This window comes from Coregonus clupeaformis, chromosome 2 (genome assembly GCF_020615455.1).
Source record: "Coregonus clupeaformis isolate EN_2021a chromosome 2, ASM2061545v1, whole genome shotgun sequence".
In the NCBI taxonomy this organism is placed as follows: Eukaryota; Metazoa; Chordata; class Actinopteri; order Salmoniformes; family Salmonidae; genus Coregonus; species Coregonus clupeaformis.
The window spans coordinates 17,508,659-17,534,046 of NC_059193.1; the positions used below are offsets into that span (position 1 = coordinate 17,508,659).

Consider the following 25,388-nt stretch of genomic DNA (forward strand, 5'->3'; position numbering starts at 1 on the left):
GTTGCCCGGGCGGTGTGTTTGGGATCATTGTCATGCTGAAAGACCCAGCCACGTTTCATCTTCAATGCCCTTGCTGATGGAAGGAGGTTTTCACTCAAAATCTCACGATACATGGCCCCATTCATTCTTTCCTTTACACGGATCAGTCGTCCTGGTCCCTTTGCAGAAAAACAGCCCCAAAGCATGATGTTTCCACCCCCATGCTTCACAGTAGGTATGGTGTTCTTTGGATGCAACTCAGCATTCTTTGTCCTCCAAACACGACGAGTTGAGTTTTTACCAAAAAGTTATATTTTGGTTTCATCTGACCATATGACATTCTCCCAATCCTCTTCTGGATCATCCAAATGCACTCTAGCAAACTTCAGACGGGCCTGGACATGTACTGGCTTAAGCAGGGGGACACGTCTGGCACTGCAGGATTTGAGTCCCTGGCGGCGTAGTGTGTTACTGATGGTAGGCTTTGTTACTTTGGTCCCAGCTCTCTGCAGGTCATTCACTAGGTCCCCCGTGTGGTTCTGGGATTTTTGCTCACCGTTCTTGTGATCATTTTGATCCCACGGGGTGAGATCTTGCGTGGAGCCCCAGATCGAGGGAGATTATCAGTGGTCTTGTATGTCTTCCATTTCCTAATAATTGCTCCCACAGTTGATTTCTTCAAACCAAGCTGCTTACCTATTGCAGATTCAGTCTTCCCAGCCTGGTGCAGGTCTACAATTTTGTTTCTGGTGTCCTTTGACAGCTCTTTGGTCTTGGCCATAGTGGAGTTTGGATTGTGACTGTTTGAGGTTGTGGACAGGTGTCTTTTATACTGATAACAAGTTCAAACAGGTGCCATTAATACAGGTAACGAGTGGAGGACAGAGGAGCCTCTTAAAGAAGAAGTTACAGGTCTGTGAGAGCCAGAAATCTTGCTTGTTTGTAGGTGACCAAATACTTATTTTCCACCATAATTTGCAAATAAATTCATTAAAAATCCTACAATGTGATTTTCTGGATTTTTTTTTCTCAATTTGTCTGTCATAGTTGACGTGTACCTATGATGAAAATTACAGACCTCTCTCATCTTTTTAAGTGGGAGAACTTGCACAATTGGTGGCTGACTAAATACTTTTTTCCCCCACTGTACATGTGTGCGTAAAATATGTCAATGATAGCAATTATGATGAAGATTAGTCCAGAAATACGCTGGAGATCTTTACACTTCCGTCTCACATCTTTCTCACTCTCCTTACCTCTCATCATCATTTCCCTTCGCTATCTGAACTGAGACTGTGTTGTTATCGCATATGAATTTGAATATTAATCACGTAATGTATGTATCTCACCCTCTCTATCCAAAGACATGGCAGCCAGTCATAGCATGCACAGGCAGCCTCCTGTGGGGTGGAAAAACCTCAGAATTCCTCTCTCTCTCTTTCTCTCTGTCGCTCTCTCTCCCCACTTGGTGAGGTCTCGCTTTCTCCTTCTCTCTTTCCGCTTGGTGATCTGTCCAGAACTGGAGGTCACTGACCTGAGGGGTCATATTACCCTGCTCTGCTGTAGTAGATAGATGGAAGCGGTCACATGCTGATGTAATGACTGGTCACCTGTGAATCAATAATGGATGTTGGTCACATTATTTTTAGCAGTGGTTGTCCTGATACTGCACTTAGTATTGAGATAATAATGTGGTCACACAGCAGGAGATATATGGGTCAGGGACTCACAGTGAACCATACAGCTTTCCAACAAAAACACCCAGTTTAATTTGAACAAATCAATTTCAGCCTTTCTGAACCTCATAACTTCCCTCTAAGCTCTCTGTATCCCTATCTGGTCCCACTGACGTCACTGGTTGGCTGGGCTTGGGCTCGGTGGATAAGACAACTATGTGAAGACACACGTCACCCAACACGCCAACGACACGCCAACTCACTCAAACAGACTCAGAGGCCCTAGCTGGGCAGCCAATACAAACATTGCCATCTGGGAGGGAGAGGCAGAGAGAGAGAGCGAGAGACAGAGAGAGCGAGAGCGCGGGTGTATACAGAAAGAAAGAGCGACATAGGGATCGATGTGACAGTAGTCAAGGATTAAACAAAGGCAGAGTGACTGACAGTGTTAAAATGATTCGCAGTACCATAAAAAGTCTGACAACTAGACAAAAGAGTAGAAGAAGAAAGTGAAATGAAAGAGAAAGAAGAGAGAGAGACACTGAATATGAGTAGGCTGTCTGCGACACATACACATCAAAGTCTATAGCCTGCGAATGGCGTCTCTGTTCCTAGAGCAGAGTCGGGGCCTATGAGCTGCACACAGACACCTGCAGAGAGAATGGACACATTATAAAAACATAGCGGTGATGAGATCAAGACATGTTATAACACATCAATAAACATGTTGTTATAAACTGTGCTCTCCTTTGTGGCAAGAGTGCGGGTATGGAAAGATTTGATAAGAAAGAAAGAAAGAAAGAAAGAAAGAAAGAAAGAAAGAAAGAAAGAAAGAAAGAAAGAAAGAAAGAAAGAAAGAAAGAAAGAAAGAAAGAAAGAAAGAAAGAAATGTAATGAGAGAGAAAGGGAGAACACACTTGTGTTGATGACTTATGTACCAAATTGGGGGAGTGAGTTGTCATCAAAGAGAGGGAGAAAGAAGTAGAGAGAGAAAGAGGGAGAAGAATTGTTGGGATGAAATGTACCTGTATATCCTGTTAGAGAGAGGGAGACTTGGACAGTAAAAGAGAGTGAGATCGCTAGGCAACTAGAATCTAAATTATTTTAACCCCTAATTCTAGACTAAATGTTATGTAGGCATGAGTGCATGCATGTGTACATATGTGCGCGTGTGTGTGTGTATGTGTTTCTCCGTATCTGCATCATTCGAGTGTCGATTTGTTGAGGGGGAGGATTAATTCAGGTGCCCTAATGTCACTCTTTCACCCTATACCATCACCCCTATCAATGTCTCACCTGACTCACAACCCCCCTGCCCCAAGACAACCACATTTCTGTATTTATCATCATTTTACTCCAGAAACAGAGCAATCGAGGGGTTGAGAAATAAAGAGATCGAGATGTGAGAATACAGTTCAAATCACACACACACACACACACAAACACACACAAACACACACAAACCCACACACACACACAAACACACACACACAAACTTAAACGCAAACAAACAAACACACACACTCCAAAGTACAAAAAAATTGCTTAAGGGGTTAAGAAGGAGCAGATTTTAAATGAGGTCATAATTAAAGACATTCGATCTGCTCAGTCTCAACTAAAACCATCTGTCACGGAGTGAGCAACCAAATACATCAAACCTCTGACCTTTTTGTTAGAATATCCAAAACCAAGACCAAAAAAGATTGTCAGTGTCTTACAAATGTTACTATTAATTTCCCCCATATATTTTATTTCATCAAACTTGATTTTGATTACCAATTGATGTCTTTCCACTTTAGATTATATTGCTCTAGATACTATACTTTGATAGGGAACTGTAATGTAGCAAAGCCTGCAAGTGGGTGTTTCTTGTGTGTTTTATTCTACAGTGGCCAGGTATTGTACCATTTGCTCTTCTCCTTAGCGACTGCCTTTTGGAGGAAAGCCAGAGAACAGAGACTCCCACACAGTACTGTTTTAGTAAAACCAAGAAAATGTTTATTCACAGCTTCCATTGAAAATAAAAATGTAACAGTATCACAATTTCATTCTTATTCCATTCAACCACAGTCTGAGGAAGAGGGGAGTGGCACATGGTGAGTGACAAGCAGAAATGCCCCGACCCTCTCATCATTACCTAGTTGGATTTGCATTTGATTCGACAGAGATTTACATTCAGCCATGCACCTGTGGTGTGTTAGATCTGGAATCAAACAGCTGTGTTTTCTGCTCACAGTGGAATCCTCTTGAAGTCAGACTCGTTAACATATGAGAGCTGCTTGAAATATGACAGCTTGCTAACGAGAGGGATCGTTAATAGTCTTTTAACACATGAGAGGCTACTGACACACAGACACACATTAAAGGGATGACTGGCCACTCCTCATCTGCTGCTGACCCACAGCAGGTCACTGTCACTCATTTGGACCGGATCAACCCGGCTCAACCTGGGCTTCAGTCACCATAATGGGCTATAGGTTCTCCTCAGTACTGTCCCTCTGTGTGCATCTCACAATAACACATAGAGAGAGACACACAAAAGAGGGGAACCACAGACTTTAAAACAAGAGGTAGAGACGGACAATTGAAGGAAATGAAATGTATCTTCAAATCTCCTCAATCTTTACATACATACTAATAAACATGATGGCATCACTCATGGCAACAATCACCAATGGAAAAACTAAAACAAGAAAACAAGAAGAACGTTGAAGCATGGGCTTCATACACTAAACTACACAGCAGTGTCATGTATGTTGCTATCTAGTGTCACAAGTGTATCACTACCTATGTAGAGTTTAAAGTGTGAGATATTTACAGTGTGGTTGTTATTGATTGTGTTGACAAAAAAAATTACAAACAGATTACATATCAAATGTAGTGAGTTGGAAAGACGCCATAGCTTTCACTCCCTCGCTGGCTCTCTGACCTGGCCTGATCGCTGACCTGGCTTGATCTTTGACCTGGCCTGATCTCTAACCTGGCCTGATCTCTGACATGGCCTGATATCTGCTGTATGTCTTAACAACTCTTTTTAATCTGTTCACTCTCACTGCTTCCCTCTCTATTTTATCCTCTCTTGCTTGCCATCATCCTTGGAACTTCATCTTTTTTATCTCTCTCTCCTATCCCTGTACATTATCACCCTCCTTTTCTTCATAATTGATTTATATCCACCTCTCCTTGACCATTTCACTGATAGTTGTCTCACTACAGAATTTTTCCATTATGATTCTTGTCTTTCTACTATTTCCTTTATGAGATGACCTCAGTGCTTTCTATCTCTTGCTGCTGTAGCCCTGGTATCGCAGGTGGAGAGGTAAAGGTTGAAAGGTCAGTGAACAATGATGACTCTAATGTCATTAAACCAAAAACAAAGGAAAGTGTTGCTTTTGAAAATATTTTCTTTGCAGAACTGGTATGCAGTGGTTTACAATGGTGAGCGCTTGGCGCCATACAAAATACCCAACGCCTGCGTTGTTTGTTGCGTATACAAACTAGTAGTTGTGGTGAACAACTTCCTGAAAACAGCACCATCTTACTGAGTGGTATGAATTTAATGCAGTATTGTGTTATGGTACTATATGTATGGACGTTTAAGTGTCTTGGTGTGTGATGTGTTAGTGCGGTGGTACAGTAGTGTATGGAGCTCGTGTAAGCTGGCCGCACTATCCTGCTGTCACGGTGACAGAACCTGCTGCTGTGATGCCATCTCAGTGAAAAAGGAGCTCAGCCCTATCAGCAGTAGCAGTGCCCTCCAATCAAATGGTGTCCTACACTGCATCTCACCTGTGCTCCTGAGAGCAGCTCCCTGCATCAGTGTACCGCCCCCTGGGGGCCAGGGGGGAAACTGAAAGCAATCACGATCCAGGTGTGTAGAGCAGAAAGAGGAGGGAGAAAATAAAGTTGGAGAAAAGGAGCGGCTGATGGGGGATGTTCAGCCAAAGAGAAGATGGAGGGACAGAGTTAGCACAGAAAGAGAGAGGAGAGGGAGGAAAGACGGAGTGGGGGAGAAGAAGAAGGAGGAGGAGGAGGGCAGGAGGACCGTGGTGTCGTAGCCGGGAGGGCACTCAAGCTCGAAGCAGCGCACAGAGGCGTCTTCATTCCCGTAGTTGGCCCAGTACTCCTCCTGGTCCACCTTCGGCAGGTTCACCTCCTCCTCCGCCAGCTCATACTTAGAGGAGAAGGAGGTGGAGGAGGAGGAGGGCTGGCTGGGCTTGACCGAGGAGAAGGGGAACGCCTTGACCGTCTCCGAGCTCTTCTGGAAGATTCCTTTGGACGAGGCTGCAGGCTTGTGCTTGGAGAACCACCATCTTGTCTTGGTGCTGAAGGTGGTCGTGGTGGTGCCGGCCAATGACCCGGGGTCAGGGAGGGGGCAAAGGGCAAAGTCCATCTCTCGGAGGAAGCGCAGGTCCTGTCCGCGGCGGGGGGAGGGGGATGAGCACATCAGCTCGGAGGAGGAGATGCGGGCAGTACGGAACCACTCCCACAGGGGGCGGGCCTCACAGCCGCAGGACCAGGGGTTCCCATTGAGGCGGAGGAACTGGACTGCCACAGCGTCTTTCATGGCCTGGCCCGGCAGCTCTGCCAGGGAGTTGTTGAACAAGTAGAGGATGGTCAGACGGCCCAGGTCGCGGAATGCACGGCGGTTGACCTGCCGGATGCGGTTGTCGTGGAGCAGGAGGCGGTCCAGGTTGACCAGGCCACGGAACACGTTCTCGGACAGCGTGCGGATACGGTTGCCATGCAGGAAGAGGTGGGTCAGGTTGACCAGGTCGGAGAAGAGGTCGTCTTGTATGAAGTGCAGCTGGTTCTCCTGCAGGGAGGGAGGACATTGTCAGTGTGTGTGTGTGTGTGTTTGTGTGCGTGCATGCATACAAGTGTATGTATAAAGTTCTATGAGTGTGTGTGTATCTATACCTGCAGGTAGAGGAACTGCAGGCTGTAGAGTTTGAGGAAGAGGTCGTGGGGGAGAGCGGCCAGCTTGCAGCGGTGCATGTGCAGGCTCTGCAGCTTCTCCAGTCCCCGGAACGCTCCGCCCTCCAGTCGCCGTAGCGACGGGTTGTCACCAAGGTCCAGCTCTTCTAGAACCCTCAGGTTGCTAAAGGCTCCAGCCTCAATCAATGTGATGTTATTGGAGTAGAGCCAGAGAACCTATAGGGGGAGGGGTTGAAAAGGGGAGAGGTAAATAGACGTTGGGTCGTTACACAAAGGAGCAAGGACACAGCTCCTATAAGAACACACAGAGCTCAAATACTAAACAAAATACTACATTTAAATGCAACACTATGCAATATCAATCCACAAACACTAACACCTCATTCACAAAAACGTATGTCCACACAAACACACACATTCTCACCTGTGTCTCGAAGCCAAAGGTGTCTGCTCTGAGCTCGGTGATGCGGTTGTTCTGCAGAAAGACACGCTGGGAGTCATAGGGCACTCCGGAGGGCACGGTGGTGAAGTTCTGAGACTGGCAGCTAACCGTCATGGGCGACGGGTAACACACACACAGCCTTGGACACGCCCCCGCCCCACTCGGCTTCACCACCACCAACCACAGCACCAGCCACAGGGTGAGCCCACCTGAAACACGCACACGCAGAGAGAAAAGAGACAGGAATACATTTAACACACAGTCAAACTCTGTGACAATATTTTCTCATTTTATCTTATTCACTCATGGACATAGATTACAATAATGGGCCATTATAACAACTAGCAGATGCATTGTACAGTGAAGACAGTCAGAGAAAGATGGAGTGAGAGAGAGAAAGAGATGCTGAGCTGTTTTCAGCACTTGGAGCTGTTCAGTGGAGTGGTGCAGAAAGTTGTTAATGACGCGGATATGACGCACAAGCCAAGATTGTCAAAGGAGTGTTGTGATCTGAAGTCTGACTAATTGGCCAAAGGTCTGAACAATCATTCATAATAAATGACATTATACAAATCATTTATATCCTATAACCTATTTATATCTAGCTGATCATGTTACATAGGCTAGTCACAGTACGGGTTTATAATTCTGGGAACTCAACATTTATCCAAGACTAAATAGCTGAATGTGCGTAAAACCGAATCTTCTTCTCCTCTGGTTCAAAGTGCTATCAAGTTCTATTACACGACCTACAGAAGTGCGAAACAAGACTTACACTAGTAGTTTAAATTCACGAGCCAACTTCACAAAAAGGTTGGATCACCAAGAGGTTACAGAGTATGGACACGCGTAAAACAAGGTAACCGGACCAGGCTCAGTTTCGCTCTGCATGGATTATTCAGAGGCGGTTTGGCAAACTCGGATAACGGGGCACAAAACGGTCTGGGGAAAATAACATAGCATAAAAAAATTATCGCGTGCCATTCAGCTTCCCCGGCAAGATTTTCCAACGACCTCACCTTCTGACACGGCTCGTTAACTCCACCCGCACCGTACATGGAGAGGACTTGTTTAGTAGGTGCGCGCTTGTGAGCAACATGAACAATTTCCAAGTTTGTTCTTGCTTATGAAATAACAATTTTACCTTACTTATTCCTTGCTTTGGCTTTCATTAATTTTCTCTAAATAAATCTACAAAGTTGTTTTTACCAAATGTAGGCTACAGCAGTTCATGGGTAAAGTCCTGTACAAAGCAGTTGAAAACTGAACGAATGAACTGCTGAGGTTTTAAGTGTCATCTTGTTTGCAAGAGCCTGATTTGTACTTCAGGGAGCCAACAACTTTATTGAAAAAAAGTGAATAGGCTACAGAAGTGACGCATGCAGGTCAACCCCCTATGCAGGTAGGCCTAGCTGTTTACACACTTAACTGTGAACGAATTCAATTGAATATAAATAAAACAGTGAGTCTATAAACACCGTAAATCACATCTGGCGACATAACCATCCTCATCCCCATTACCATCAATAACATCTAGCCTAAAACAACAAATGTAAGATAAAGCCTATGAACTGAAGTCAACTCACTCTTGAAGTTGTGGATGTTGGAGCTACGAGATCTCCGTGCAGTCGAGCGAGTCTCCATCTCGAACCAAAGCCGAAAGCGAGCTAGCCTGAGCGCTGAGAAAGTGCCTGCTATCTCCGCTGAAGTTCAGCTCTGGTGACCGAGTCGGTGCGATTGAGTGAGTGATGGGCAGAATTTCCCGGGATCGGGTTTATACTCGATGAGCTGGCGCCCACGGATGTGGGAAGCGGCGGAATTGCTCACACGTCACTCTGTATGGGTCAGACTCACGCGGGCGAGGAGAAAGGGAGGAGGGGATGGTGTGGATGAGTTGCTCAGGGGAGGAAGTCACTGGAAAAGTGAGGACGGCCACGGTGGTGGTGTGTGTGTGTGTGTGTGTGTGTGTGTGTGTGTGTGTGTGTGTGTGCGTCTGGGGAGCTTGGCACGATTCCTGCGCAGTGAGTTTGGATCACAGAGGGGAGTTTGAGGATAAGGAGGTAGGAAAGGCTCGTTTGACTTAAAAAACCCAACTTCAATGGCTTTAGTTAGTCTAAGAAATAGTATGAGATTGAGAATAACTTCTCAATAATAGTATTTTTTTATTTCATGAAAGAGATAGTAATCTATCTGTGAGCAGAGACTCAGTGGACATCAGGAACGTGACGTCTACGATTATGCATGAATGAGGCAGTTAGTTACCTCATCATCTGAAATGTATATAGTCGCTCGACATCCTGTCTTGATCATGCATGTGTTACAATCAGTAATACCAAACATTCATAACCTTGGTTGGCGCAATAGCCTACCGTTTCAACTCATACAAGTAGCCTACCCTGATGCGACCTATACACACCGCAGCCCACATACCGTTTTCCCCTGGGATTTGACCACAACCTTGCATCGACCTCAATAACTATGTTACTAAAAGGCTAGATGGATTCGTGCTCCAAAATACGGAAGTTGCTCGACCTTTCAGTGCGCAGATGTTCTGAAGAAGATGCTGTCAAATCACCCGTTCACGCGCCGTTACGCACGAGACTGACTGATTTATTTGTGTACTGTTAGTTAGCAGGACATTCTGACTCAGAGTTTGGAGAGGACTAGGATCGGATGGATATAGTCAGGTATTGGCTTGAGATTCGTTTTGGATTAGAGTATTGTGAAATTACACCCAAATAAGAAAGTGGCCACAAGTTAAGAGGTCTTCTCTTGTCCAAAAAGTTGGACCCACACCCGAACGGACCCGAACATAAAAAAAAAGGGGGACCCAGACCGAACAGACCGAGAACAATCAGACCCCAACCCGAATGGATCCGATGACAACCAGACCTAGATCCGACCTGTACCCTAATGATCAGGTCTACCATCCCCGATTGCACCTGAGTAAAAATAACTATTGGAACAGACCATACATCTTTGTTTTGAAGAAATAGTAGTTAAAGGAGTATATGTAAAACATAAACCCGAGTGGATGCAGCAGAGAGAAAGCCGGCCGAGGAGCAGGAACCTGTTGAGCCTGACAGGCTGGCCGAGGCGTGGGAGCCTGACAAGCCGGCTGAGGCGTGGGAGCCTGACAGGCCTGCTGAGGCGTGGGAGCCTGACAGGCCGGCCGAGGCGTGGGAGCCTGACAAGCCGGCTGAGGCGTGGGAGCCTGACAGGCCGGCTGAGGCGTGGGAGCCTGACGAGCCGGCTGAGGCGTGGGAGCCTGACGAGCCGGCTGAGGCGTGGGAGCCTGACAAGCCGGCTGAGGCGTGGAAGCCTGACGAGCCAGCAGAGGCATGACGTGGGATGGGAGCCTGATGAGCCAACCGAGGCAAGAAAACCTCTCGAGCCAGCTAAGGCATGGAAGCCTGACGAGCCAGCTGAGGCATCCCAGGTTCCTTCGGCAGCGGCACCCAGACCTGACATCACCAACCAAAAACAAAACAAAAAATGTCCCTGATGCTTCTGATAATGGTGTCTGCATTCTGTGAGGACAGACGCTGGGAGACGAGAAGCAGGTACAGGGAGGGAATATTTAATATAAACAGACATGAAACAAAACACGGACAGCGTCTGGACAGGGGAAACATAATGACATTAATGCAGACAAGGGAATGAAACTGAGGAAGTGACAGATATAGGGGAGGCAATCAATGACTTGATAGTCCAGGTGAGTCCGATGAAGCGCTGGTGTGCGTAACGATGGTGACAGGTGTGCATAATGATGAGCAGCCTGGCGCCCTCGAGTGCCAGGGAGGGGGAGCGGGAGCAGGCGTGACAATTTTGTCTGGACCCGCGGTCCGTATTGACCCCGTTCTGGGTTCGGATCTGGACCGCGGTCCGCCAGTTGAGTATGGGGGCTATAGACAGTGCAGAGCATTGGTCGGGTCCATTCTGGTCCACTCTGGTCTATCTGCTGTAGTTACATGGACCCGCTTTGTTCCCGGGTCGGGTCTCGGATATTTGTGTTTGGGTGAAGACCTCTACCACAAGTAGGACCTAACCTGAGTATAGATCCCTCCATTGTGAAGGGACAGAACAATGCGTGTGTGTGTGCCTGTGCAGTCTGTGTGCTTTCTAGGGTACATTTCAGTGGGTGGTCGGTATGGTTTGGTAGAGATTGTATGCAGCATGTGTGTGTATGTATGTTAATACATGTTTCGGGGGTGGGTTGAGTCAGAACTGAGTCCTGTCCCTCCACGACTTGGGTCAAGACTGTTCCATTTTCAGTAGCATGATGCACACAGTCTGTTCCTTATGGCAACACAGAGGTAACGGCACAGAACAATAACAATGGCTACTCAGAAGGTCAGCTCCACAAGCTGTGGAAGCATATGACATCATTCATCAGTAGAGAACATCTTTGTGTATGTGTCTGTGTGTCTGTAAGTTCTGTGTGTCTGTGAGTTCTGTGTGTCTGTGAGGTCTGTGTGTCTGTGAGTTCTGTGTGTCTGTGAGGTCTGTGTGTCTGTGAGGTCTGTGTGTCTGTGAGGTCTGTGTGTCTGTGAGGTCTGTGTGTCAGTGAGGTCTGTGTGTCTGTGTGTCTGTGAGGTCTGTGTGTCTGTGTGTCTGTGAGGTCTGTGTGTCTGTGAGGTCTGTGTGTCTGTGAGGTCTGTGTGTCTGTGTGTCTGTGAGGTCTGTGTGTCTGTGAGGTCTGTGTGTCTGTGAGGTCTGTGTGTCTGTGTGTCTGTGATGTCTGTGTCTGTGAGGTCTGTGTGTGTGTGTCTGTGAGGTCTGTGAGGTCTGTGAGGTCTGTGTGTCTGTGTGTCTGTGTGTGCATCCAGGACCTTCTGCATAACAGCACTTTGCAGCATTTTAACTAATCACTCTACCAAAACCATGGTCAGTACTTTAATGCATGCAGGGTGCAATGCTTGCTCTGGTGATCAGTTAACCAGCTAGCAATCTGCTAAGTGTGTGTGTTAGTGCACAATGTTCCTTGGCCCTCTGGGCATTGGGGGTGGTAGTCAGCTCAGCAGGCTGGCACCAGTGGACACCATGGGGGGCCGTGGAGAGTTGGTAAGGGGTGGAGAGGGGAGAGATGGGGGGAGTGAAAGCTAATTGCACAGCTGACCTAGGGTGGCTCGCTGTGCCCCCCTCCCTTCATCACGCACCCAGACATTGGTCATGAGTAGGCTGTGTGTGTGTTTATGTGTGTGTGTGTAAGAGAGATGGAGAGTGAGTGTGTGCGTGTTAGTATTCTGTTGATGACCTATTGCAGTAGTCAAAGATCACACGCCTTCACTACAACTTCACTCTTTCTTTCCCTCTCTCTCTCTCTCTCTCTCCTTCTGCTCTCCTTCCCCTCTCACACATCCCTCTCTCTGTGCTCTGGTACCCTAACATTTGATCTGGTGAACACACAATGTTGAAAATATTTGTTCTCCTGTTCTTACACATGCTGACCCCTCTATCCTCAAACACAGTCATGCAGTGTGAATGATACCATGACATTCAAGGGGGGGGGGCTCCAGAATGATACCGTGACATTTGGGGGGAGCTCCAGAATGATACCGTGACATTTGGGGGGGCTCCAGAATGATACCATGACATTCGGGGGGGCTCATTTTTTAAAATGGGCCTAATAGTAAAGAAATGTTCAGGTAACTGTCAAAATAAAGGAAACCCCAACATTAAGTGTCTTAATAGGGCGTTGGACCACCACGAGCCAGAACAGCTTCAATGCACTTTGGCATAGATTCTACAAGTGTCTGGAACTCTATTAGAGGGATGCGACACCATGCTTCCACAGGAAATTCCATCGTTTGGTGTTTTGTTGATGGTGGTGGAAAATGCTGTCTCAGGCGCCGCTCCAGAATCTCCCATAAGTGTTAAATTGGGTTGAGATCTGGTGACTAAGACGGCCATGGCATATGGCTTACATCGTTTTCATGCTCATCAAACCATTCAGTGACCACTCGTGCCCTGTGGATGGGGGCATTGTCATCCTATGGGGGCATAGCCATGGTTGCCAAAATAATGGCCTGCCCGGCATTTTTATGGATGACCACAAGCATGATGGGATGTGTGGAAGCACCTGCTTTCAATATCCCTCATTTATTCAAGTGTTTCCATTATTTTGTCAGTTACCTGTATTTTAACTGTAAAAATGTATTACCTTTCAATGTTATCACGACTCAGGATATGACCCAGATGCAGATACAGGAGGCAGATAGTACAGTTCTCAATAATAATTTATTAGAACACGGAGCAGGCAAAGGGCAGGACGAGGACAGGCAGAGGATCCTAATCAGGTCAGAGTTAGGCAGGTACAGGACAGCAGGCAGGCTCGGGGTAAGGGCAGGCCGAATGGTCAGAACCAGTAAAAATAGGAAATAAACACTTGCGAAACATGAAAACGGGAAAGCACACTGGTAAGACCTGACCTGACAAGATGAACTGGCAACAGACAAACAGAGAACACAGATATAAATACACTGGGGATAATGGGGAAGATGGGCAACACCTGGAGGGGGATGGAGACACGCACAAAGACAGGTGAAACAGATCAGGGTGTGACAAATGTAGCATGAACACACCCAGTCTTGATGTTTCCATCTGATTTTCAAACAAATCACCTCCAAAATAATTCCAACATCCAAACAGTGCACTGTACACCCGCCACTTGATGGATGGAAAGAGACACTGTTACAAAACACCAAAAAGTGTAGGGGAGTTGGGTAATTTTGACCATTTTTTTTACATTCAGCATCACTACATCAAGGGAAATATCGTATTATTTCTAACAAAGATATCTACATATATTTCAGGATGTTGTGTTTGCCTAGAAATAATCTGAATTCATGTAAACAGAACAGTTTTGAAAACATAGCTTGTCCAAAAAAAAGTGGTCTCTTGGCACAACTTACCCCGGGTATGGGGTAGGCTGAGCATAGGGTCAGGGTAAGTTGAGTGGCCTTGGGGTAACTGGGTGTTGGTGTCCTGTGACAGTGGGTGATGGTGCTGATAGGTCAAAGTTTAATTCATGGAATGGGGTGTGGTATTTTGTATATCTTAAATGTATGTCTACATTCAGATATAGATCTCTCTGTTCAATGTCACTTATCCTTAAATGCATTTGAAGCTACTAAGCTCATGAAACTGTTCCACGAAATTCCTGATATGTTTAGCAAGTTCAGATTCCATGTTATCCGATAAGACCTTGTGTGCCTCTGCTACTCTATCATAGCCTCTCTTTCGCATAGGTACAGTACATGTTAGTTTTTGACCATAGCCCACACAGCTACAAGGATGCCCTTTCATGCTAGGTTTAGGACCTCATATTGTAGCTTATAAAGACCCCAACTGATGTATAAAATGATCTTAAAACTACTTTGGTTTTTGGACCTAACTTGCTTACCACTTTTTCCATGTGGTTTGAGCCGTCTCAGACTCCATGAAATGATGACCTCTTCCTAAATATTTGGTCACAAGATTAATTTTGCGTTTGGTTTCCTAGAAACAAGGGGTGGCTCAACTAACCCGTTGGCTCAACTTACCCCACTCTCCCCTAATGACACTTGTATCCTGAATAAATTGACCTTTTTTGTAAAAAGAAAAGTCGGCACAACTGAAAAGGGGCTGAAATATGGGACGCAAATGCGGCTGTCTGTGTCTGTCCCGAGCTCATTTGCGTGGGAAACTGTGAGGGCCCAGTTGAAACAATGTCCTGAGTCGGAGGAGAGGGATTTGCTCCAGACACCCGACAGGGCCCTCATCCCCGTCATTCGCAGTAGAAAAAAAAGGAGATATCGCGGAAGGAGATCAGGGTACCTGGTAAGGAGCCGGTGATGAGTGGCTAATCTGCCGGTGATGAGTGGTTAATCTGCCTTTGCCATCGATACTATTGGCCAATTTACAATCACTTGATAATAAAGTGGACGAACTACAAGCACATATATCCTACCAACGGGACAATAAAAACTGTAATATCTTATGTTTCACAGAGTCTTGGCTGAACAAAGACATGAATAACATACAGGTTATACACTGTATCAGCAGGATAGAACAGCAGCCTCTACTGACGGAATGAGGTCAATATCCATCCAGGATACCCGGGCCAGGTCAATTAGAAAGGCCTGCTCGCTGAAGTGTTTTAGGGAGTGTTTGACAGTGATGAGGGGTAGTCATTTGACCGCGGACCCATTACGGACGCAGGCAATGAGGCAGGGATCGCTGAGATCCTGGTTGAAGACAGCGGAGGTGTATTTAGAGGGTAAATTAGTCAGGATGATATCTATGAGGGTGCCCATGTTTTCGGATTTAGGGTTGTACCTGGTAGGTTCCTTGATAATTTGTGTGAGATTGAGGGCATCTAGTTTAGATTGTAGGACGGCCTGGGTGTTAAGCATATCCCAGTTTAGGTCACCAAGCAGTACGAACTCTGAGGATAGATGGGGGGCAAGAAATGCACATATGGTGTCCAGGGCACAACTGGGGGCTGAGGGGGGTCTGTAGCAAGCGGCAACAGTGAGAGACTTATTTTTGGAAAGGTGGATTTTTAGAAGTAGAAACTGTTTGGGCACAGACCTGGATAGTATGATAGAGCTCTGCAGGCTATCTCTACAGTAGATTGCAACTCTGCCCCCTTTGGCAGTTCTATCTAGACGGAAAATGTTGTAGTTCGGGATGCACTTCACAAAATAGATGGCATCATGAGGAAGGAAAGTTATGTGGATATATTGAAGCAACATCTCAAGACATCAGGAAGTTAAAGCTTGGCCGCAAATGGGTCTTCCAAATGGACAATGACCCCAAGCATACTTCCAAAGTTGTGGCAAAATGGCTTAAGGACAACAAAGTCAAGGTATTGGAGTGGCCATCACAAAGCCCTGACCTCAATCCTATAGAGCATTTGTGGGCAGAACTGAAAAAGCCTGTGCGAGCAAGGAGGCCTAAAAGCCTGACTCAGTTACACCAGCTCTGTCAAGTGGAATGGGCCTAAATTCACCCAACTTATTGTGGGAATCTTGTGGAAGGCTACCCGAAACGTTTGACCCAAGTTAAACAATTTAAAGGCAATGCTACCAAATACTAATTGAGTGTATGTAAACTTCTGACCCACTGGGAATGTGATGAAATAAATAAAAGGTGCCAGGACAACAACATCTCCCTCAACGTGATCAAGACAAAGGAGATGACTGTGGACTACAGGAAAAAGAAGAGGACCCCCATTCTCATCGACGGGGCTGTATTGGAGCAGGTTGAGAGCTTCAAGTTCCTTGGTGTCCACATCACCAACAAACTAACATGGTCCAAGCACACCAAGACAGTCGTGAAGAGGGCATGACAAAACCTATTCCCCCTAAGGAGACTGAAAAGATTTGGCATGGGTCCTCAGATCCTCAAAAGGTTCTACAGCTGCACCATCGAGAGCATCCTGACTGGTTGCATCACTGCCTGGTATGGTAACTGCTTGGCCTCCGACCGCAAGGCACTACAGAGGGTAGTGTGTAAGGCCCAGTACATCACTGGGGCCAAGCTTCCTGACATCCAGGACCTCTATACCAGGTGGTGTCACAGGAAGGCCCAAAAATTGTCAAAGACTCCAGCCACTGTAGTCATAGACTATTCTCTCTGCTACCGCACGGCAAGCGGCACCGGAGCGCCAAGTCTAGGTCCAAGAGGCTTCTAAACAGCTTCTACCCCCAAGCCATAAGACTCCTGAACATCTAATCAAATAGCTACCCAGACTATTTGCATTGCCCCCCCCACCCCTCTTTTACGCTGCTGATACTCTCTGTTTATTATCTATGCATAGTCACTTTAATAACTCTACCTACATGTACATATTACCTCAATTACCTTGACTAACTGGTGCCCGCACACATTGACTCGGTACCGGTACCCCCTGTATATAGCGTCGCTATTGTTATTTTTACTGCTCTTTTTAAATTATTTGTTACTTTTATTTCGTATTATTTTATATTGTATTTTTTTGTGTGATTTCTTTTTTTGTGCTATTTTTTCTTAAAACTGCGTTGTTTGTTAAGGGCTTGTAAGTAAGCAAATACAATTTGATTTTTTATCACAGGTGGTAGCCTCTGTCTTCCGTCTGGTTTCTGTAAACAAGCACTGTTACATGGCAATATGGCCGTGTGGGAATCCTATCCCTAACAAGGTGTGTATCAATTGAACCTTTAGTTTTTTTAAAATTATTTCTTGCTGATATGAAAGATAAGGTCCTTATGCTTCCCAAACCGTACCGCAAGCAATGCGTGTTAATGTTCAGACTGAGCGTCGGGCTCTTAACATAATTCCCCCTTACAGAAGACGCCTTATAGTCCAATGACTGTTATGTGTAATGTAATGGAACGGAGTGTTAGGATCAAGGGCTAGGGGAGGCGCATGCAAGCAGATGAGGAAATGTGGCTAGGATGGAATACATTATATAGTAAAACCTGCAAAAGGGCGATTATAAACAAGGGGAAAAAACGCACTACCCTCCCCTGTGCCCAATACAAAAGCACACAACCCTCTCCAAAGCAAAAAAAAAGTATGCGGTAAAACGCGATGTGCAATATACCATAAAAAAAAAAAAAAATTGCTTCACATAGTTCATTATGTTAAAATAACGTACAAAAAATTATACCTACATCGGGGAAAAAATCTAAACTAAAGACAATTACTACTTTATATAAGATAAATAATATTATAAGGTGGAGCTTAAGTTCATTAATGTAAAGAACATAATATCCTACTGGTAAAAAATATACAGTGCATTCAGAAAGTATTCAGACCCCTTGACTTTTTCCACATTTTGTTGCATTACAGCCTTATTCTAAAATGGATTAAACATATAAAAATCCTCATCAATCTACACACAATACCCCATAATGACAAAGCGAAAACAGGTTTTTAGAATTTGATGCAAATGTATTACAAATAAAAAACAGAAATACCTTATTTAGATAAGTATTCAGACCATTTGCTATGAGACTCGAAATTGAGCTCAGGTGCATCTTGTTTCCATTGTTCATCCTTGAGATGTTTCTACAACTTGATTGGAGTCCACCTGTGGTAAATTCAATTGACTGGACATGAAAGGCACACGCCTGTCTATAGTTGACAGTGCATGTCAGAGCAAAAACCAAGCCATGAGGTCGAAGGAATTGTCCGTAGAGCGCCGAGACAGGATTGTGTCGAGGCACAGATCTGGGGAAGGGTACCAAAAAATGTCTGCAGCATTGAAGATCCCCAAGAACACAGTGGCCTCCATCATTCTTAAATTGAAGAAGTTTGGAACCACCAAGACTCTTTCTAGAGCTGGCCGCCCGGCCAAACTGAGCAATCAGGGAAGAAGGGCCTTGGTCAGGGATGAGACCAAGAACCTGATGGTCACTCGGACAGAGCTCCAGAGTTCCTCTATGGAGATGGGAGAACCTTCCAGAAGGACAACCATCTCTGCAGCACTCCACCAATCAGGCCTTTATGGTAGAGTGGCCAGACGGAATCCATTCTCAGTAAAAGGCACATGACAGCCCACTTGGAGTTTGCCAAAAGGCACCTAAAGTACTCTTAGACAATGAGAAACAAGATTCTCTGGTCTGATGAAACCAAGATTCAACTCTTTCGCCTGAATGCCAAGCATCACGTCTGGAGGAAACCTGGCACCATCCCTCCAGTGAAGCATGGTGGTGGCAGCATCAAGCTGTGGGGATGTTTTTTAGCGGTAGGGACTGGGAGACTAGTCAGGATCGAGGGAAAGATGAACGGAGCAAATTACAGAGATATTACATTTACATTTTAGTCATTTAGCAGACGCTCTTATCCAGAGTAATAATAATAATAATAATATGCCATTTAGCAGACGCTTTTATCCAAAGCGACTTACTATCATGTGCGCATACATGTTTACGTATGGGTGATCCCAGGGATGGAACCCACTACCCTGGCGTTACAAGCGCCATGCTCTACCAATTGAGCTACAGAGGACCACAGTTAGTGAGTGCATACATTTTCATACTGGCCCCCCGTGGGAAACAAACCCACAACCCTGGCGTTGCAAGCGCCATGCTCTACCAACTGAGCTATAGGGGACTACAAGATATCCTTGATGAAAACCTGCTCCTGAGCGCTCAGGACCTCAGACTGGGGCGAAGGTTCACCTTCCAATAGGACAACAACCCTAAGCACACATCCAAGACAACGCAGGAGTGGCTTCAGGACAAGTCTCTGAATGTCCTTGAGTGGCCCAGCCAGAGCCCGGACTTGAACCTGATCGAACATCTCTGGAGAGACCTGAAAATACCTGAGCAGCGACACTACCCATCCAACCTGACAGAGCTTGAGAGAATGGGAGGAACTCCCTAAATACAGGTGTGCCAAGCTTGTAGCGTCATACCGAAGAAGACTCGAGGCTGTAATCGCTGCCAAAGGTGCTTCAACAAAGTACTGAGTAAAGGGTCTGAATACTTATGTAAATGTGATATTTAGTTTTTTTGTTTGTATATATTTGCTAACATTTCTAAAAATCTGTTTTTGCTTTGTCATTATGGGGTATTGTATGTAGATTGATGAGGGGAAAAAAACAATTTAATCAATTTTAGAATAAGGCTGTAACGTCATTATGGGGTATTGTGTGTAGATTGATGAGGGGAAAAAAACAATTTAATCAATTTTAGAATAAGGCTGACACGTAACACAATGTGGAAAAAGTCAATGGGTCTGAATACTTTCCGAATGCACTGTACAATTAAAATAAAAAAATAACAAATTCATTATTTGATTGTATACTTCTTGTTAATTTACTGGTGCTATTGTTCAAGGATGCAATTTTGAAATAATGTTATGTTTGAGGAAAGTCACTGTATTTGTGTTGTATTGCACAAACAAATTGCAATGTACAGGGAAAACGATTGATTCTGTGTCCATAAAACCAGGGTCCAGTCTACTCACTAGAGTCCCTACAATACAAAACAGATGACCTTTAACAAAAAACTAGGTCATAGGAAGTGTTGCTGAATTTTTACTGTGGTCAAACAGCTTAAAGTGGGGGTACAGTGTATTACATTGGGGGCTATGCAGGGGGCAGAGTAAAAAGCAAGCAACAGACAGTATGACACAGTCCCCCCTCAAAACTTCAACATATTTGGTTACTAGAGATCTACTGATTATTTCCCATTCCAGTTAATGTTTATTCTCTACAGTCCAATATGTATTTCATATACAGTTTATTGCAGGTCGTACAACACAGTCCCAGTGGCTTAGCGCAAATTCCCAAAACAAATATTTTCCCTTATAAAATTCCAATTTTTAGCTGAAATAATGCAACACAATCTATTTTTCTCAACTATAAAAATAATGTTTCCCTGCCAGACAAGGATTGTCCTGACTTTCAGGAATCCCTGAGCTAATTTCCTGCTATTCTACACATTTTGCGATGAGGCTGAGAGAAATTTTTGCAGTTTTAATGCTAATTTCCTGTAATTCTAAACAAGCTCCCCCTTCCTCTCCCCTGTAACTATTCCGCAGGTCATTGCTGTAAATGAGAATGTGTTCTCAGTCAACTTACCTGGTAAAATAAGGGTTCAATCAAAAATAAAACACCCTACTACTTATTTCCCACCCCAGTTTATTTGAGACAGGTAGTAAAAAAAAATCTCTACAGTCCAATATGCATTCCATATACAGGAAATTGCATTGGGGGCTAGGAGGGGGCAGAGTAAAAAGCCAGCAAACAGTCTGTATGACAAAGTCCCCCTCCAAAACTAGTTAGTAGAGACCTGACTGAGTATCCCCTTTCCCCTCCCGTTTATTTCAGACTGGTAGTAAAGTTATTTTCTCTACAGTCCAATATGTACAGTATTCCATATACAGTAAATTGCATTGGCGGAGGGGCCAGCAACATTTCCTATGACCTAGCTTTTTGTTCAAACTCATCTGTTTTGTATTCTAAGGACTGAAGTGAGTAGACTGGACCCTGATTTTATGGACACATATCTATTGTTTTTCCTGTACAGTGCAATATTTATATGTGCTGTATACATAAATGTGTTATTCTTTATTTGACCTTGGGACATGTTTTAAAACCCAATTTAATGCAAATGTCACTAAATATGAGTCATTGTTAATGTTTAGACAATAATTTAAATACAGGTTATTGACACTTTTCTACTACGTGGGGGACTTTTATTTTGAAAATTTGCGAGACTGTGACGCCTATATTTTCCTGCGTTCCTCTCGTCTTGTCTAGCTGACAACAATGGGCGATAGTGAGCAGGTAGAGTGGAAGTTTATGAAATTATACCTTACCGATATTGTAAAAACTATTTCGGATATATCTGGAACACGGAGGTCGAAAGGAAGTAGGTAGCATGCTTGTTTATCCACAAAATGTTAACGTTATAAGCTAGCTATTAGCTGCTTTATGTTTCAGCAAATGCAGAATCATCAGGCACGCAACCGCCCTTCATCCAAGCAGGCAAGGTCTGCAAGTAGGGTTTTTGAATTTACACTGCAGCATCTAGCAGCGCGAGCTAATACCTGAGAACAGCACAGAAGCATAGGCTATCTGGCAATGAGAAATAATCCAACCTTTTGATTCGCTGCGAACACATCTAGTCAACCTTAGTTGGGCCTACATTAATACATAATAACTTAATTGGGGATTCTTGTTACAAGCTGTTTCTGTATAATTATCCTTGGAAAACCTAATTAGAAATACAACATATTTAGTCCATAGAAACTACATTTTGTATTTTATTCTACTCTACACTGCAAAATGACAGCATAATGCTCTCTCCACCATGCAGTTTACACTCATATTTAATAATATATTCAATAACAATTATTGAAGATATTATTATGGACATGTTTTATACAACTTTGTAAAAACCTGTATTGATAGAGATGTTCCAGAAATAATCTTAGAATTATAAATGTTTTTTTACAACTTTGGAATTATAAAAATTAAGTAAAAAACGAATGTAACCCCACCCCTCTGTTTCCCACAGAACCCGTTGCCTATCATGAAGAACAACAGCCGGAGGTGGCCAATTCTCAAAGCTCTGAGAGTCAGCTGAGAACTCCCCAGAGAAACTTCCTGAGGCAAAGTCCCAGGACGCATTCTAATGTCCTAAAAGGAGAAGTGAGGGGCATTTCTCCCGTGTCTGGTTCTGGGGAGGAGAGCGACAAGGAGGCCTCCCCACCAAAAAGGAGGACCAGAATAAGCAGCTCCAAAAAGACAAGAACAAAGTCTCACTCAAAGGATTATGGTGAATGTTCTGGGTCTGAGCCTGACGAGCAGCCAGAAGAGAGCACAAAAAGAAAAAGTAAGCATAGCAACTCAAAAAAGAAAAGGTCCAATATTAGCTGCAAGGAGGAGGATAATGACAATTTGTCAGATGAACAAACTGTGGTGGCTTCCTCCAGAAAAGGGAGGAGGAAACGTAGTGACTTCAATGTATTTGAAGCAGAGACTGAAAAATATAATACTGCGCCTGAGGTGGAGGAAGTTGTGGAGGAGGAGACTGAAGTGGCCTCTGCTTCTAAGAGGAGGAAACAGCACACCCCTCAAAAAATAACTAAGCCTTGTGCAGAGGACAAAGCTAAACGTGACCATTATGAGTTGGTAGAACAGACTGAAGAAACTCCCCCTAGAAAAAAACGTAGCAAGTCTAAAAAGGTAAGAGCCAGGACTACCTCTGAAAACGTGGTGGAAGTTGAAAGCGACCACTTCAAGATGGAAAAACACGCTGCAGCTAAAGAGACTACCCTCAGAAAAAGACAGAGGAGGTCTAAGATATCTAAAAAGAAGCGATCCAAGAGTCCTCCCAAGGAGGCCAGCGAATCAGGCAAACATGTTTCCAAGACTCGGCCTAAGGACTTGCATGAAGAAGAGCGTGACCAAGATGCCAAGACTCAGTCTAAGGACCTAAGTGAGGAGAGTGACCAAGACTTCCAGACGGAGCCTAAAGACTTAAGTGAAGAGGAGTGGCACCGTTCTGACCATTCAGAGGAGGAGACGGAACAGGAGGTGTTACCTGCAAAGAGAAAAAGAGGACCCAAGAGCAAGAAGACAGTGAAGTCAGATTCTGAAAACGTCACTGTTAAAAAGAAAGGCAAAAAGCAAGGTGCCACGGGTTTGAAGGCACCAAGAATAAGATTCAGACCACCTATAGAGAAAAGGATAAGGGTGAAAACACTTAATATTTGCAGTTTCTGTGAAAAGGTTCTGCCAAACAGGGCTGCGCTGAGTAGGCACCTTCAGCGTCACACAGGGGAGAAGCCTTACCACTGTGAAGAGTGTGGCAAAGACTACGGCAGCAAAACCACCCTGAAGATTCACAACATGCAGGTTCACCACAAGGGGACAAAGGACTTCATATGCAATGAGTGTGACCAACAGTTTACCCACCTCACATACCTCAAACGCCACATGTACTCCCACACGGACAAGGAAAAGAGGCCACACCTGTGCAATGTCTGTGGGAAGCATTTTATCCAGAAGTCACACCTGGACCGCCACAAGATGATTCACACCGGAGAGAAACCATTCAGCTGTGAACACTGCACCATGGCCTTCAATCGGCCGGAGTACCTGCGGATGCATCTGAAGCTACATGTGTCGGGTAATGAGGGGCCAAATATGGCAGAGCAAGAGAAGACAATGTGCACAGAGTGCAATAAGAGTTTTGTCAACCCAAAGTACCTCAAAATCCACATGAGAATGCACACTGGGGAGAGGCCATACAAGTGTGAGTACTGTGCTAAGAGCTTCACCCAGACCAGTATTCTCAACGCACACCGACGCACGCACACTGGAGAGAAGCCACACAAGTGTAAGGTGTGTGGTAGCTGCTTCACCCGTCGCAGGTACCTGGATGATCACATAGGCAGAAAGCATGGGTCTTTAGAGCAAATGAATGAACAGGAGGATGAACAATGAGAACTGCATTAGTCTTTAGGTGTTTTGTGGTAATGTATGTCACTTTTAATATTACAGTGGGGTCCACAATTATTAGATGCCTTGATAAAGATGAGCAAAAAATACTGTATAAAATAAATAATACAGAGCTATATTGTCTGCTCAATGTTTTTATTTATTTTAGGGATGGATCTAATTTTACATAATGGGTACCTGGAGGAAAATGGAGTTGAGTCATGCTTTTTCAATTTCAGTCGAGAGGAGGGTTTAGGTTGTTCAGTCATGTTACATACAGTGCATTTGGAAAGTATTCGGATCCCTTTACTTTTTCCACATTTTGTTATTCTAAAATGGATTAAATAGTTTCCCCCCTCATCAATCTACACACAATAAGAAATTTTAGCAAATGTATAAAAAAAAGAGAGAAAATGTGACATTTACAGTGGGGGAAAAAAGTATTTAGTCAGCCACCAATTGTGCAAGTTCTCCCACATAAAAAGATGAGAGAGGCCTGTAATTTTCATCATAGGTACACGTCAACTATGACAGACAAAATGAGAAGAAAAAATCCAGAAAATCACATTGTAGGATTTTTAATGAATTTATTTGCAAATTATGGTGGAAAATAAGTATTTGGTCAATAACAAAAGTTTCTCAATACTTTGTTATATACCCTTTGTTGGCAATGACACAGGTCAAACGTTTTCACACACTGTTGCTGGTATTTTGGCCCATTCCTCCATGCAGATCTCCTCTAGAACAGTGATGTTTTGGGGCTGTCGCTGGGCAACACAGACTTTCAACTCCCTCCAAAGATTTTTTATGGGGTTGAGATCTGGAGACTGGCTAGGCCACTCCAGGACCTTGAAATGCTTCTTACGAAGCCACTCCTTCGTTGCCCGGGCGGTGTGTTTGGGATCATTGTCATGCTGAAAGACCCAGCCACGTTTCATCTTCAATGCCCTTGCTGATGGAAGGAGGTTTTCACTCAAAATCTCACGATACATGGCCCCATTCATTCTTTCCTTTACACGGATCAGTCGTCCTGGTCCCTTTGCAGAAAAACAGCCCCAAAGCATGATGTTTCCACCCCCATGCTTCACAGTAGGTATGGTGTTCTTTGGATGCAACTCAGCATTCTTTGTCCTCCAAACACGACGAGTTGAGTTTTTACCAAAAAGTTATATTTTGGTTTCATCTGACCATATGACATTCTCCCAATCCTCTTCTGGATCATCCAAATGCACTCTAGCAAACTTCAGACGGGCCTGGACATGTACTGGCTTAAGCAGGGGGACACGTCTCGCACTGCAGGATTTGAGTCCCAGGCGGCGTAGTGTGTTACTGATGGTAGGCTTTGTTACTTTGGTCCCAGCTCTCTGCAGGTCATTCACTAGGTCCCCCGTGTGGTTCTGGGATTTTTGCTCACCGTTCTTGTGAT

The 25,388-nt window shown here is 44.7% G+C and overlaps 2 protein-coding genes across 2 annotated transcripts; one reads left to right on the forward strand and one right to left on the reverse strand.

Moving 5' to 3' along the window:
* Positions 1-3,669: 3,669 nt before the first annotated feature.
* LOC121536893 (reticulon-4 receptor-like 2) lies at positions 3,670-8,679 on the reverse strand. The gene is made up of 4 exons (XM_041844524.2): positions 8,622-8,679; positions 7,018-7,244; positions 6,576-6,809; positions 3,670-6,471 (listed from the first exon to the last, which is right to left on the reverse strand). Exons 1-4 carry the CDS (start codon positions 8,677-8,679, stop codon positions 5,593-5,595), a joined length of 1,398 nt encoding a protein of 465 aa, XP_041700458.1. The 3' UTR covers positions 3,670-5,592.
* A 12,387-nt stretch (positions 8,680-21,066) lies between these two features.
* Positions 21,067-24,231, forward strand: LOC121536898 (zinc finger protein 91-like). Its single transcript, XM_041844537.2, has 2 exons — positions 21,067-21,386; positions 22,035-24,231. Exons 1-2 carry the CDS (start codon positions 21,284-21,286, stop codon positions 23,966-23,968), a joined length of 2,037 nt encoding a protein of 678 aa, XP_041700471.1. The 5' UTR covers positions 21,067-21,283; the 3' UTR covers positions 23,969-24,231.
* The last annotated feature ends 1,157 nt before the right edge of the window (positions 24,232-25,388 follow it).

Bases quoted from the DNA above. Each gene is read 5' to 3' on its own strand.
- LOC121536898 (XM_041844537.2), top strand. From the start codon at position 21,284: ATGGGCGATAGTGAGCAGGTAGAGTGGAAGTTTATGAAATTATACCTT. The intron at 21,387-22,034 runs GTAGGTAGCATG...TGTTTCCCACAG, and splicing joins AACACGGAGGTCGAAAGGAA to AACCCGTTGCCTATCATGAA.
- LOC121536893 (XM_041844524.2), bottom strand. From the start codon at position 8,679: ATGGAGACTCGCTCGACTGCACGGAGATCTCGTAGCTCCAACATCCAC. The intron at 7,245-8,621 runs GTGAGTTGACTT...TGCGTGTTTCAG, and splicing joins CAACATCCACAACTTCAAGA to GTGGGCTCACCCTGTGGCTG. The intron at 6,472-6,575 runs GTATAGATACAC...CCCTCCCTGCAG, and splicing joins TGCAGTTCCTCTACCTGCAG to GAGAACCAGCTGCACTTCAT.